General features: G+C 37.8%; 1 protein-coding gene across 4 annotated transcripts in view; it reads left to right on the forward strand.

Moving 5' to 3' along the window:
- Positions 1 to 14890, forward strand: part of slc4a2b (solute carrier family 4 member 2b) — a 45823-nt gene that overhangs the window by 14007 nt on the left and 16926 nt on the right. For 3 of the 4 annotated variants that reach the window (XM_058765826.1, XM_058765828.1, XM_058765827.1), the window contains 3 exons: positions 12616 to 12778; positions 13421 to 13665; positions 13855 to 13982. In XM_058765826.1, the coding sequence (XP_058621809.1) occupies positions 12616 to 12778; positions 13421 to 13665; positions 13855 to 13982 (536 nt within the window). Of the gene's footprint in view, positions 1 to 6296; positions 6448 to 12615; positions 12779 to 13420; positions 13666 to 13854; positions 13983 to 14890 lie in introns of those variants that run through there. The other variant, XM_058765829.1, reaches the window with a different exon arrangement.

Raw genomic sequence — 14890 nt, forward strand, 5'->3', positions numbered from 1 at the left:
ACATACCTGCATATTAGGGCTGGTAAGCAATAAATTTTTTTTTAATCTAATTAATTACATGATGTGGTGATTAATTAATCAAACATCAAATTTGGTTGAGAAATTACTCCCAAAAGATAATTTAAAGTCATTGTTGTGTAACGCATCAAACAGACATTACAAAAAGTAGCTTCATCAAGAAATATTTTTTGATAAAATTATTATTAAATTACATGTACTCTTTTGGACCATGAGGTTGAGTAAATGACACAATTGTCATTTTTGGGTGGGTGAACTATACCTTTAATCATTATTTCATTAATTTTATTATCATTACTATGGAAATATGAAATTATTTCTTTAATGAAATGATACACTAAATAATAAACTGAAACTGCCAGTAGGTGGTGCTAAATGTGTTCATGATTAAGTCTTCGAGTCATTTATTCATTTATTTCATTCGTTCAAATGGCTGATTCATTCAGGAGTGAAGTAAATGGTTCTTAATGAATGGTCCATTGAATCATTAGGCTTGTTCGACTTGACGCGGATCATCACCATCAGATCGATCAGTGTGTGACATCAAAGTACTGTGAGAGCGATTAGAGAGCAGACCACTGCATTCTTTTAAACCGCTTTCATGGTACTTTTGATGTCCCACACCGATCAGTCTGTGCAGCGCCGCTTCAAATCCAACGCGCCTATGGCCAATGGTTCAGTGTGCCAAATGATTCGCCCAATTCATTCAAAACGTGCATTAAGAAATTAAATGCCGCTGTGTGTTGCTCGGAGACAAACAGTTCTGCTTTGTCTTTATTTTCGTTGGCAAAATTGAGCAAAACAGACAACTTTGTGTCTAAAATAACACAATATTAACTTCTTACTTCCTGAACTGTTGTATAAGATCAGGATCACATTTGCACTCGTGTGATATTGCACTTTATAGCCTATTGCTTGTGTGATGTTGCTTAACTATATGATGCAAATATGAGACAAAAACTGAAACGGGCATTTGCCCCATATCTTGGATTTTAGGGACATTAACTACATTCTCTAGGCTCCATCACACAATGAGTTGTTGCCCTGCCTCATATTTGTCATCCATCAACTGTTTGAAATGTCAGATGACCCACATAGGTCTGGGGAAATAGGTCTTGAGTGTTAAATGCGTTAATAATTTTAACATGCTATTTTTCACTGTAATAAGTTAATCTAATTAACGCGTTAAATTACCAGCCCTAAAAAAATATATATATGGTGAAGTAAACATCAGAGATGCTTTGCCACAAGCTGCAACTGTAGGAACTACACTAACTATGGTGATGCAGATCTTCTTCCGAGATGATATTCCTTGGAGCATCTACGTTGTTGGAACCCTTCTGCATCGTCGGCAGGGATCTCAGGGTCTCAAGTGTTTCACCCCTTAACCTGAACACCTCGCCTAAGTGGGGAAGCAAAGACTAACTAGCCTTAACCTGCAGAAGGGTTCCAACTGTGGGCTCTCTTCAGCCACAGCCATCTTGAGCTGGACTCGGCTGCTGCAGCTATGTCCCTGGTGGCTTTCTTCAGCTGTTTAGGCTCCAGGCCCTCCCTCTGGAGGAAGTAGCACACCGATTTTGCTGGAAACCCGCGGCAGCCGACTTCAATAGGGTAGCTGGTTGCATGCCACCCCTTTACAACAGCTTCGACGACCAGGTCCTGGTACTTGGCTTTTTTCAGTTGGTGGGACGTGGCTAGCCTCTCTTCCCAGGGCACCGTGAGCTCAGGATGGACCCAGTCAGGATGTGGTTCAGTGTACAGGAGGCTGCTCCACATTGGTTGCATGATGGATCTTCCTCTCCGCCCCAGATCTTTATATTTCTTGGTGTTGGCAACAGGTCAGTCACCGAGCGCAGGAGAAAGCTCAACCTCCCTTGGTCGATCTGCCACAGTTCCTTCCATGACAACGGTTGCTCCTGTGCCTGGTCCCACTGCGTCCATTGCTTTCACTTGGCACTCCTCCTCTGCTGCCTCACGGACTCTTTGCGCCACGAGGCCTCTTCTGGCTCTGGCATCAGCCCTGCTTCACCTCTTCTCACTATAGTGTCCAAGGCCCAGGCGTCCCTGGCATACCACGCCCACAATTTCCTGGTGTTTCCAGTGGGATTCTGCTTCCATCACGGCTTGCTGGGGCTTCCACTTTCTGCTGCATTTGATGCTCTTGCTTGCGTGTCTTACTTTCCCATCTTCAGACGAGAGGAATGAACTGACTGCCCTTGCCTTGGCGACTTTAAACCCCTCGACCACCGATGAGACTGGCAAGGAAAGCTTGGAGGTCTTGCTGTACAGGTTGATTGCGCTGAATGATGGGGGGACTCCCAGCCATTTCCGCAAGAACTTACTGCACAGTCTTTCCATTCCTTCCACCTGAGACACTGGAAAGTTGTAAAGTAGGAAGGGCCATTGCTGCCGGGGTATGAAGCCATACTGAAAGCACCAGACTTTAAACCTCCCGAGCAGTTGGCTGTGCTCGATTGCCTTGAGCCAGGTGTTCAGCTGGGCCTTGGTATTAATGAAATTGCCGCTTTCCTTTAGGGAGCTGTCGTACTGCTTTCCGAGGCATCGGATCCTTTGATCTTGAATTGTTGGGATTTTAGAGCCTTGGATGTTGAAGATGTTTCCTATTAGCTTCCCTTTCAAGATACTGAGGCTCCTTGACTTTTCCGGTTTAAACTGTAGGCGTGACCATGTTGCCATCTTTTCCAATTTGCTCAAGATCCACTGTGTCCCCTGGATAGATGGAGTCATTACCGTCATGTCGTCCATGAAAGCTCGACAAGCGGGGTGTCTCATGCCGTCATCTGCTTTCGGGCCTCTGCACTGCATTCCTCCTGCCTTTAGCAACAGATTCATAGCCGCTATGAACAGGGCCACGGAAATCGTGCATTCTGCCATAATGCCCTTCTCGAGCCTTTGCCATTTGGTGGTGACGCTTCTCACAGTGAACCTCATCTGCAGCGCATCCATGTGTGCCATTACAAGCTCAACTACCTCTGATGGAACTCTGTAGTGATCCAATGCCTTTCGCATCAGCTGGTGTGGGACGCTTGGGTAGGCTTTGGCGAGGTCCAGCCAAACAAGAGAGTGTGTTGTTACACTTGGCTTCGTTTATGAGCTGTCTAATCACTGCTGTATGCTCCAGGCAGCCGGAATATCCCGGTATTCCTCCTTTTTGGACACTGGGATTGATGAACTCATTGGCTAGCAGGTATGTTGTTAACCTTTTGGCGATGATGGACCAGAAGTTTTTCCCCTCTACGTCCAGCAGGGAAATCTCCCAGAACTGGTCGGGTCTTGTGGAATTGAGCTCTTTTGGCACAAAGCAGTCCTTAGCGAGAGTCCAGAGCCCGGGTTCCAGCTGCTTCTTTCATAGTGTCCGTAGGAGCTTTGAGAGCCTCTTCAGCAGCAGTGGGCAGCATTTATAGATTTTATAGGTGGTGCCTGATGGTCCTGGGGCTGATCCTGCCCGTGCTTTTGTCACCACTGCCCTCACTTCATCCATGGTGAAGTCTGCCATGTTTATGTATGTATGCATGTTCGCTCGCCTGATTGTCATGAGTTAACTTAATGCTGGCCTAAGTTAATCACACATTTTTAGTTGTTCTAAATGAACCTTAAATTAATACTTTTCAAGTTTTTAATACTCTAATCAACATGGGCATGGACAAATATGGATGCTTTATGCAAATGTATGTTTATTATTGTTGAAACCATAGAGGCATAGAGCATGAAGACTAGATATGTTTCAAAGATCATAGATGTTTTTCAAAGAACTTGTTCATGTCTATTAGACACATGAAAAAAGAAATTCCAGATTCCCATTACTTCTCTTTCTTTGCACTGAGCAATTTACTGACAAGCCTGTTTACTTTTTTGCTGGATAGGGCAGCTCACTTCTTCTGAACATGCAAAATGTACATTTATTATTTATTATTAGATTTGTTTGCCTCTCTGTGTCCACATACTGTATTTTGATGCAGCTAAATTCTCAATAAAACTGTTTTCATTGATAAATTTTACTGATTCTGTTGTCAGACAACGGAATGAATATGAAATCGTGACTGAAACGCGACACATTAAAGTCCGCGGACGCAGACGGCCGAAGTATACTTTGGCCCCAAGACTACATAACCAGCTCTCCCTTCCAAGATGTTAATCTGCACAAAAATCCTGATAATCGACTGATGAAATCAAATACACATCGTCGTCTGTTGAAATCAAATATACATAAGATAATGACAAAAACTGTGCTGTGATTTCGGCTATACTTGCATGTAAAATTAGAGAAGCAATATAATATCTGTGTTTAACTGAAAACGCTGCTCCTCTCCGCCATTCGCTGAACAATGCAGACACACTGAGAGGTAGAGAGGTGTGTGCGCGCGCTGGGACAGGGGGAGTCGCTAAAGGGGTCTGCAAATTCGCTAGGTTGGCAACACTGTGCATCTCTATTTCTCCAACTACGGGCTTTGCCACGGGTCAAACAGAGAATCGCGCGTTAATAAAATTAGAGCCGTTAAAATGAATTTGTTATTAACGCGTTAACTTTGACAGCACTTGTATGTATGTATGTATGTATGTATGTATAATATATTATACATATATACATTTTTATTATTATTTTTCTTATGTTTTTTTTGTTTCATTTTTCTATTACAAAATATTTTAAAATGTCATTTATTCCTGTAATGCAAAGCTGAATTTTCAGCATCATTACTCCAGTCTTCAGTGTCACATGATCCTTCAGAAATCATTCAGATATGCTGATTTGCTGTTCAAGAAACAATAAATACAGTTGTTGCTGCCTAATATTTTTGCAGAAACAGTGACTATTTATTATACTATTACAATGTATATTATTATTATTATTATTATTAAAATAGAAAACAGTTTTTCAAAATTTTTTGATCTTGGTCTTGGCGAGCATAAGAAAATCTAATTTATTCAAAAAATTTGGTTGAAGTGTGTATAATGCAATATATAAATAATTTGTTAATATATTTTCCTTGCAACGTATTGAGTGATTCCTGTGGGATTTACATGATTCTCCAGTAGGACATGAAGAATTTTTAAAAATGGCTAATAGCAGATTTAGAGGTATACAAAATATTGGCTAATGTAGATAATTATTAACAACTGATATGTATGCATTTACACCAACATGTAACATTTTAAACAGAAAATATTTTTTTTTGCATAATTCAAAAAATGGACATTGTGAATTAAATTGGTGATTTTAGGACTGCATGAAGAGCTAACACTTTATAAGCAGATGCCAAAAATTGAGTAATTTATTGGTATTTAATAATATTACCATAGTACCATGACCTGAAAACCTTGGTTAAACCATAGTACTCTTATTGTATGCAAGTCATGTGTGCACTGTCATTTTTTTTTTTATTTATAAATAATTTTTCCTTGTTTTCCATCAGTAGTGGACTCATTCATTACTTTTGTGCTCGTCTTTAACATGTACAAGAATGTATTTTATTTTTTGAAAGGAAATGGCATTTAAGATCCAGGCAGACTTCCCGAACAAACCTCTGCGTTGTAATTAGCTGTGCGGTCTCTAATGGTCTGGTATCACTGACAGATACTATAAAACTCACTCGGGCAACTCGAGGGAAACTCAAAGACCTTCTCACCCGCAAAATTGACGTTTTTTTTTCTCCTGCAGCTGTTTGCAGTGATATGCGGCAACTTTCTGTGACTTGAATTGCATGCTCTCCAAACCCACTCTCTGCTGAGTCAGCATTCCCAGGGTTTTGCCTTTTAAAGAGCCAGGTCTCTTTTGACACAAATGTAGTCTCTTCAGTCGAGTTCTTCTTCACTATTTTGGGCCTGCAAGTCGAATAGTTGTCAATGTGTCTTTGATTCTTTACATAACCATTTTTATTGACAAATAACGTTTTATTAGCATCTTTTATATCCATATTATGCTGGTTGCAAACAAACTACAGATTTTTAAAACTAAAGGTAAGTTTTAGTCTAGAAATGTAAAGGCAGTGTCATCCCGAGTCATTTTGTCTATACTGTAGTTCATGACCTAATGGGTATGAATTTCTCATTGCTAGTTACTATAATTCAGAGCTTAACTGGTTAACTGACATTGGCTGGCCTCTTAATGGCAGGCAACTGTTGATCCATAGGTTAATGATCAACCCAACGACACGACTGCTGGTTTGGGTGTGTGGATGTGGGGTGTGTTTGGGGGAAGACTAGACAATCAGCGAATGGAGTTCGAACGAGCCCTGGCGTGGTGAAATTGGCCCATTCCATATCCTCTTCCTGCTGCGGTCATGTGACGACAGGTTGCGGAGGAGCCTACGGGTTGTTTGCTCATCTTTTAGAATTGCTTGGAAAACTTGATTCTTTTTCATCGTGTTTAGACGTGATAGATGACCAATGGAGTTCCTGTACAAGTTAAAGGTCAGTCATTTATGCTGTTTGCATAGGCTTAAATTAGCTATAGTATTAAACCTTGACCATCTTTATGGTTCACAATGAGGTGCATTCCATTATAGTCTCTGGCACTCTTGATATAAGCCATTGTTGATGTATTTTTGCAATATTTCGTGATCAGATCTTGTAAATCCATGCTTGGCAAACAGTTAAAAGAGGGTTAATTTTGGAAGGCTGAGGACTGGTGGATCTTGCCTCATCGGTCTGAGTAAATATTGAAAAGGGGTGTTTCTACATGTTATCTAGGCTCACAAATATGATTAAAATCATACCAGGGTAATATTGTTATCTTTAATTTATGTTGAACAGTATTGCATTATTTTGTTAGAAGTCAATGTGACCAATTAATAAAGAACATATCTGAGGTATTTGTAAAACAAAAAAAATGTTTATTTGAATAATTTTAATTTTGTTTAAAAATTTAAATATAAATAATTAATATAAAAAAGAAACAATTATATCTAAATATGTATGTATTTATTCAGTCAGTATATTCATTGGCATTTCATTCTTTTTTTTTTCATGCCATTAATGTCACACCAGTGTAACATTGATACTTTAAGTAGTTAACTTTTATGCAGTATCGCAATTTCTTGTGTGTAGTCAGTTTCACAAATAAATAAATAAATAATCTGTATTTATTTATATTTTATATTTATAATGACATGAATTATGTTGTTATTCTCTACAATATCCTGCAATTAATTTGAATTCAGTTTGAACGCCGACTAATGTACAAACTCCATTCCAACTTCATTTTTCAGTAATTTCATTGGCATTTCATTTCATTCTTAGCCTTTATTAAAAAGAAATCAAATATTAACATTTGAATATCTCCAACTGGCTTATTTCACCGTTCAGTATTTGCATACTGATTTTGATTGGTCTCTCTTGCATACAGATGTTGAATTGTGATTGGTCTTTTCTTTCAAACATCTACAGGTGCATCTCAATAAATTAGAATGTCGTGGAAAAGTTCATTTATTTCAGTAATTCAACTCACATTGTGAAACTCGTGTATTAAATAAATTCAATGCACACAGACTGAAGTAGTTTAAGTCTTTGGTTCTTTTAATTGTGATGATTTTGGCTCACATTTAACAAAAACCCACCAATTCACTATCTCAACTAATTAGAATACTTCATAAGACCAATAAAAAAATTGTTGGCCTTCTGGAAAGTATGTTTATTTACTGTATATGTACTCAATACTTGGTAGGGGCTCCTTTTGAGGAAATCAGTATCTTTAAAAAGCTGGTCAGCAGAAGGAAGCATGAAGTGCTCTAAAATTTCTTGGTAAACGGGTGCAGTGACTTTGGTTTTCAAAAAACACAATGGACCAACACCAGCAGATGACATTGCACCCCAAATCATCACAGACTGTGGAAACTTAACACTGGACTTCAAGCAACTTGGGCTATGAGCTTCTCCACCCTTCCTCCAGACTCTAGGACCTTGGTTTCCAAATGAAAAGCAAAACTTGCTCTCATCTGAAAAGAGGACTTTGGACCACTGGGCAACAGTCCAGTTCTTCTCCTTAGCCCAGGTAAGACGCTTCTGACGTTGTCTGTGGTTCAGGAGTGGCTTAAGAGGAATACAACAACTGTAGCCAAATTCCTTGACACGTCTGTGTGTGGTGGCTCTTGATGCCTTGACCCCAGCCTCAGTCCATTCCTTGTGAAGTTCACCCAAATTCTTGAATCGATTTTACTTGACAATCCTCATAAGGCTGCGGTTCTCTCGGTTGGTTGTGCATCTTTTTCTTCCACACTTTTTCCTTCCACTCAACTTTCTGTTAACATGCTTGGATACAGCACTCTGTGAACAGCAAGCTTCTTTGGCAATGAATGTTTGTGGCTTACCCTCCTTGTGAAGGGTGTTAATGATTGTCTTCTGGACAACTGTCAGATCAGCAGTCTTCCCCATGATTGTGTAGCCTAGTGAACCAAACTGAGAGACCATTTTGAAGGTTCAGGAAGCCTTTGCAGGTGTTTTGAGCTGATTAGCTGATTGGCATGTCACCATATTCTAATTTGTTGAGATAGTGAATTGGTGGGTTTTTGTTAAATGTGAGCCAAAATCATCACAATGAAAAGAACCAAAGACTTAAACTACTTCAGTCAGTGTGCATTGAATTTATTTAATACACGAGTTTCACAATTTGAGTTGAATTACTGAAATAAATGAACTTTTCCACGACATTCTAATTTATTGAGATGCACCTGTATTAATCTAAAGTTGTCAACTGTCGGAAAACTGCCTATATTTTTTCTTTTGAGGCACATGGGTCTTCATATTGGTAGTTTATACTCTCTACGTTATTTGATATGCTTGTAAAAGCAAGAGTTGCATGAGCTCTGTAAGGCTCTCTCTACCCTCAGCTCTCCATAACACTTCCTCGGGCTGCACGCGTCTCTTGCTGAGTCAGTGGGATTTCAGACACCTCACAGATCTGTGCGGCTAATCGCTTGCTGGCCATATGCTCACACCAAGAGACTTTGCTTTGGCCAGTGGCTCCTCATGTGAACTGACACTAATGCCGCTAGGGAGCTGCTGATATAAGCCACTGCGTGTCCTCAAAGAGTTTGGCTGGTCTGGAGTAGTCTTATGGGATGTCTAATGGTTTATTTTGGGTTCAGTTTGCCGTCTTGTTGGCCTGAGCATTGTGGGTCATTGAATCATGTCTTATATGTGCATCTATTACTAGGCGACGAGCCAAACCTCAGTGTGATTTTTATTGTAGACAAAAGTATTTCATGTGGGTTGATATTGACCACAAATCTTTATGGAAAACTTTGATTTGTTATTTTTTGGTAACAAGATTGTGTAGACGACAGGAGTTTTAGCATAATTTCTTGAATTTCTCCCTTCATAAGTGTTATTTTAGTATCATTGAGATACTAGTATTGCTTTTATTAATATTTAGATTTTCCATTTTATTTTTAATTTTAAAATGATAGTTTTTTGGGATCGTTTGAATTAGTTTTATTATTTTATTTTATTAACTAGCAATGTTTTTAATGGTTTTTAGTTGTAGTTAACTATAATAACCCTGCTTCATAAGTTGAGCCAAAGACTATTTATGGGACTTTCAAGCTTTAATCTTTGTCCTGTGATGTTTCGAAGCGCAAATCGCCTTTGTGTGTTTGGAAAAAGTCGGTATAACTGTTTAAAACCAAATTTAACTGGTTTTCCTCGGAATCCTTGGTTGAGACTGGTCGATCTGTTGTTGCCACATGCCAATAAAAGTATTAAAGGCACCCACGTAAAGTCTCAGAACAAATTAAAGCAGATTTGAGGTCTCAGTGGTGCAAGGTAACGTAACATGATGGTTGTTTTCTGGAGAGTGTCAATATTTGCCTGTGGAAAATGTTGAAGTGTGGCTGAGGAGATTACAGTATATTGTTGTGAACAATTGAAACCGTGAACTTTCTTCCAGATCGTGTTTGTTTTTAATCACTCTGCGGAGAAAGACTAACAGCCCTGCGATGACAGCAGGAACACAATGAGTTTGCTTTCACTTTGTTGTTCTTGAGGACATACAGGAGGAACGGCGCTCTCATGAGTTCTTCTGCACAGCTTTGTGAGCACTAACTGATTGTCGCCAGCTCTAGCATCATATAAGCAAGCATGGTAAGCTTTGGTTTAGACCTTAATTAGTATGTGCTGACTCTTATATTCTTGTTAGTTGTTTGGAACAGATCTAAGATGGACAAAAGTATCAGTAATTTGGGAAACTTTTGGGTCATTGCTCTTATCCAGTACCATTTGAACTCCAGTCATCAGCCACTTGTCAGACTAGGGCTACACTATTAATTGAAACAAAACCGAAAGTGCAATATATTTTAGTGTGATTATGGGCTTAAAGGGATAGTTCATCCAAAAATGAAAATTCTGTCATTTATTACTCACCTTTGTCATTTCAAACCTGTAAGACTTTCGTTCATTTTCAGAACACAAATGAAGATAGTTTTGAAATACAAGAGCTTTCTTTTTTTCTGTTGTGGTGAATGGAGGCAGAGACTGACCGGAAGAGAAGAAATTGTTGAATAAAGTCGTTATTTTTGTTTTCTTTGCGCTCAAAAAGTCTCATAACTTCATAAAATTGAGGCTGAACCACTGATGTCACACAGATTATTTTAACGATGTCCTTGCTACCTTTCTGGGTCTTGATCGTAGTAGTAACCTTGCTGTCTATGGAGTGTCAGAAAGCTCTCTGATTTCATCAAAAATCTCTTAATTTGTGTTCTGAAGATGAACGAAAGTCTCCACACCTGCTTTGAGTATTGGTCACCTTAACACGCGTTTGGGATGCAACATGTGCCACTCATCTTCCTCAAAAGAGAAGCTTCATTGGCTCCTTGTGGTTTTCTGTCAAAATTTATTTGTTTGGTTTAATGTTTGAAAATTGAGAAATGAAATGTAATTTTAAATGTAATTTCTTAAATACATTATATTTTTTACAGTGAGGTATTACAATAGTGTTACTTATTAGTTTTTATTAATTTTTAGATTTTTATATAATACACAGAGTATCTGACAGAAGTGAGTACACCCCTCACATTTTTGTAAATATTTTATTATATCTTTTCATGTGACAACACTGAAGAAATGACACTTTGCCACAATGTAAAGTAGTGAGTGTACAGCTTGTATAACAGTGTAAATTTGCTGTCCCCTCAAAATAGCTCAACACACAGCCATTAATGTCTAAACCGCTGGCCACAAAAGTGAGTACACCCCTAAGTGAAAATGTCCAAATTGGGGCCCAATTAGCCATTTTCTCTCCCCGGTGTCATGTGACTCGTTAAGTGTTACAAGTTATAACAAGGTATAAAAAATCCCTTGACTTTCTATAGGCCAAGTGCAGCTCTCGATACTATGTTTCAGCATCTGCACAGTTAAAAATCTAGCCTCTTGCTGAAACACTGAATCATAAGCTTAAGTGCTTAATTAACTTGCAGCCTTTTAGATTTGCCGACTGCTTTAAGCTGTGTGACAAATATCAATTTAATTTCAGTGTAACTCTCAGCTCTATATCAGACTCAGATTAAGTCATACGCTAAATTGACAGTGGCAAAATAATTTAGTCCAGTGTAATGGTCTCTAGTCACTAAAGCATGAATGAAATACAAAAAAAAACTATTATGGTGCTTAATGTGCACCATGTATACACCATATGAATGCATTATCTGGCACTACTGAATGGCAGAAATTCTGCTTGTGTAATGTAGCACGTGAGGTGGTGTGGTACTCTTTGACAGCAGGAAAGATCTGCTGTGGTAGACTTGCAAGTCTAGATGAAGGAATTTAAATGGAAGAGGATTGTTGTGTCTGATAGTTTGGGTCATTTCTTTTTGTATTATGGCTATATTGCTTGTGGGAAACAAATAGATTTAAAAATAAATTTGTTGCATGGAATGAAATACAGTAAATGTTTCATGCTGGTTTGTTTGTTTGTTTGTGCATTTGAGCAAATGCGAGCGCTCCATTGAGGTGTAGCTAATGAGATTGTTTTTGACTTGAGATTATTTGCTCATGTCATTGCAATAAGCGCAGCAATGAGCTGTAAAGCCTCCAGTGTTTGCATTTGTTTGGCATTATATCATCATTTCCATTTCAGAAAGAGATTAACTACTGTAAAAGCTATGTTGGGAACATTGGGAGCTCTGACAGGGATTATTAAAATCAGTCACTGTCTCGTTTCGAAGGCTGCGCCCTCTGAAAGTCACAATTGTCGGCCGCATGCGTCATCAAGGATGTCTCATCTCAGAAAACGTAGCCATTATAAAATGGACTGTTATTGTTTATGAGATGTAAATTATTGTCATTTCTTTCTTATTTTGGAATATAATAGTTACTAATCTGAAATGAGACAACCTCAGCGACATGTGCGGCTGAAGAATGCGACCTTCCAAGGGTGCAGCCTTCAAAATGAGACACAGCAAGTGTCCTGTTCTGTGACTGTAACTAATGCTTTTGACCATGACTCCCTCTAGTGATCGTTTAAGGACGCTGTTAGCAATGGACAGATTTGTCACTTCATAATAGCAGGTGACGCTGCAGGTTATTTATTTATTTTTTTTGGATGTTGTTATGAACTCAATGTCCTAATCTTGTGTGTTCCCCCTCCAGCCCGAGTCATCATCCACACCTGTCCGAGTGCCACAGAGGGAAGTAGACGAGGAAGGTGACCTGAATAAAGCTTTAGGTGTTCAGCGCTTCCAGCAGATCTTGAGCCCCACTCCCAGAGTTCCTAGCGAGCAGCACCGCACCTACAATGAGGAAGATTTTGAATGTAAGTTTGCATCCCTTGTATTTTATTTCTTTCATTTCATTTTTTTTCTATTTCTTTTTTCTTATTTTCTTTTACATTTAAAAAAAAAAAAAAAAAAAAATTGACACCATTGGAAATGTTGATATACACACACACACACACACACCCATGTATTTTTATATATGCATACATACATGCATGCATACATACACACATACACAGACAGTTTTTTTTTTTTTTTTTTTCTTTAAGAATTTATTTTATTTTACAGTAATCAACATTTGAAGTGGATCAAAAAAGTTCATCCAACTTGTCCTAATACAAGAACGCTTTTAGGTTTTTGAATCCACTTCAAATGTTGACTAGTGTATTTTATTTTGGTTAAAAATTATTTTATTTCAAGTAATGAAATTTTTTTTTTTGTTATGGTTTAAGTTTAGCCAGCAATAGCACAAAAGTAATATGCAATAGTATTAGCAATTGTACAAATAAAAACATCATCTTATAGGAGCACATTTCATAAGATGTCAATTTTCAATTTATACCTTCATTACTCAATTTAAAAATATAATTTTACAATTTTACAACTCTAGATCCCTGATAAATGTTGAAAGCCATAAATGTGAAAATGCAGAACTCAAACTCAGCTGTAATCTTCTCCAGATCATCGTCACTCATCCCATCACATCCACCACCCACTGTCCAAACTCCCAGGAGACGGCAGGAGGAAGAAGAGTGGCAGGAAGAGGAAACGGAGCAGCAGTAAGGACCACAGAGTCTGTTCCAGCCCCAGTGGTGCTTTGGCCATCGAGGAGGGTGAAGATGAGGAGGAGGAGGAAGATGAAGAAGCTACAGAGAACCAGAGCGCCACCCCAGCGCCCACAACAGAGAGAAAAGACAGTGTTCAGGTAACCTCATTTACATCTTAATTTCAACATTTAATTCAATGTTTTAATTTTATTGAATCCTCAAAATAAGTACAACCCTTTTTAATAGTGCAAACTCAAATTCTAAGTGCTTATTTGCTGTTATTGAATTACTACCTGTGATAGATTTTTCATTATTTCTCTCATTTTTTTTTTTTTTCTCTTGTCCAGTTCTTTGTGTCAGATGACGAGCCTCATGTATCCACACCTGAGGCTTCAGAACCTCTTCCTGCACGAGAAATCCTGATCGTCCCGTTGTCTGCTGTGTGTTCAGAGCCTCAGGACAGCACATCCACTGAGTGAGTCCATCTGCTGTGCTGCTTTAGTTTTTGCATATGCAAAAATATCCTGATGGATTATATCATCGTATAATATAATACTTGGAGGCAAAGCTTTGACACAATGAACTAAACACTGCACTCCATTCACTTACTCACAGTTCATATTTAGTATAGTTATTGATACTGCAATAAGAGTCATAAGTAACTCATAAGAGTTAATGGAAACCCCATATTAACATTTTCATTACATATATGATTTTAGTATATGATAAATATAGTAATAAACCTGGTAACACTTTAGTATAGGGACCAATTCTCACTATTAACTAGTTGCTTATTATCATGCCTGTTATTTATTAGCACTTATAAAGCACATATTCTGCATGAGCATATTCTACATCCCTAATCCTACTCATTACCTAAACTTAACAACTAACTTACTAATTATTAATAAGCAGCAAATTAGGAATTTACTGAGGAAAAAGTTGTAGTTAATGGTTTGTTAATAGTGAGAATTGGACCTTAAAATAAAGCATGACCATAAATCTCACAAAAGCTCTTGAGAACATGTCCGGGTCACATTTTACACCAAAATTCAAGTAAAATAAAGGAAAAATTATCATTTTGTTTACTGTCAATCAGTGCTATTTTTAGTATCATTGAGATTCATTGGCTCTGTACTTTTACTCTGCACAATGACAATAAAGTTGAATCTAATCATACTATTATAGTTTATATATATATATATATATATATATATATATATATATATATATATATATATATATATATATATATATATATATATATATATATATATATATATATATATATATATATATATATATATATATATATATATATATATATATATATATATAATTATTTAGTTTTTAATTTATTTTTTCTGTTTTAATTTTAGTGTT

This window comes from Onychostoma macrolepis, chromosome 24, assembly GCF_012432095.1.
Source record: "Onychostoma macrolepis isolate SWU-2019 chromosome 24, ASM1243209v1, whole genome shotgun sequence".
Lineage (NCBI taxonomy): Eukaryota > Metazoa > Chordata > Actinopteri > Cypriniformes > Cyprinidae > Onychostoma > Onychostoma macrolepis.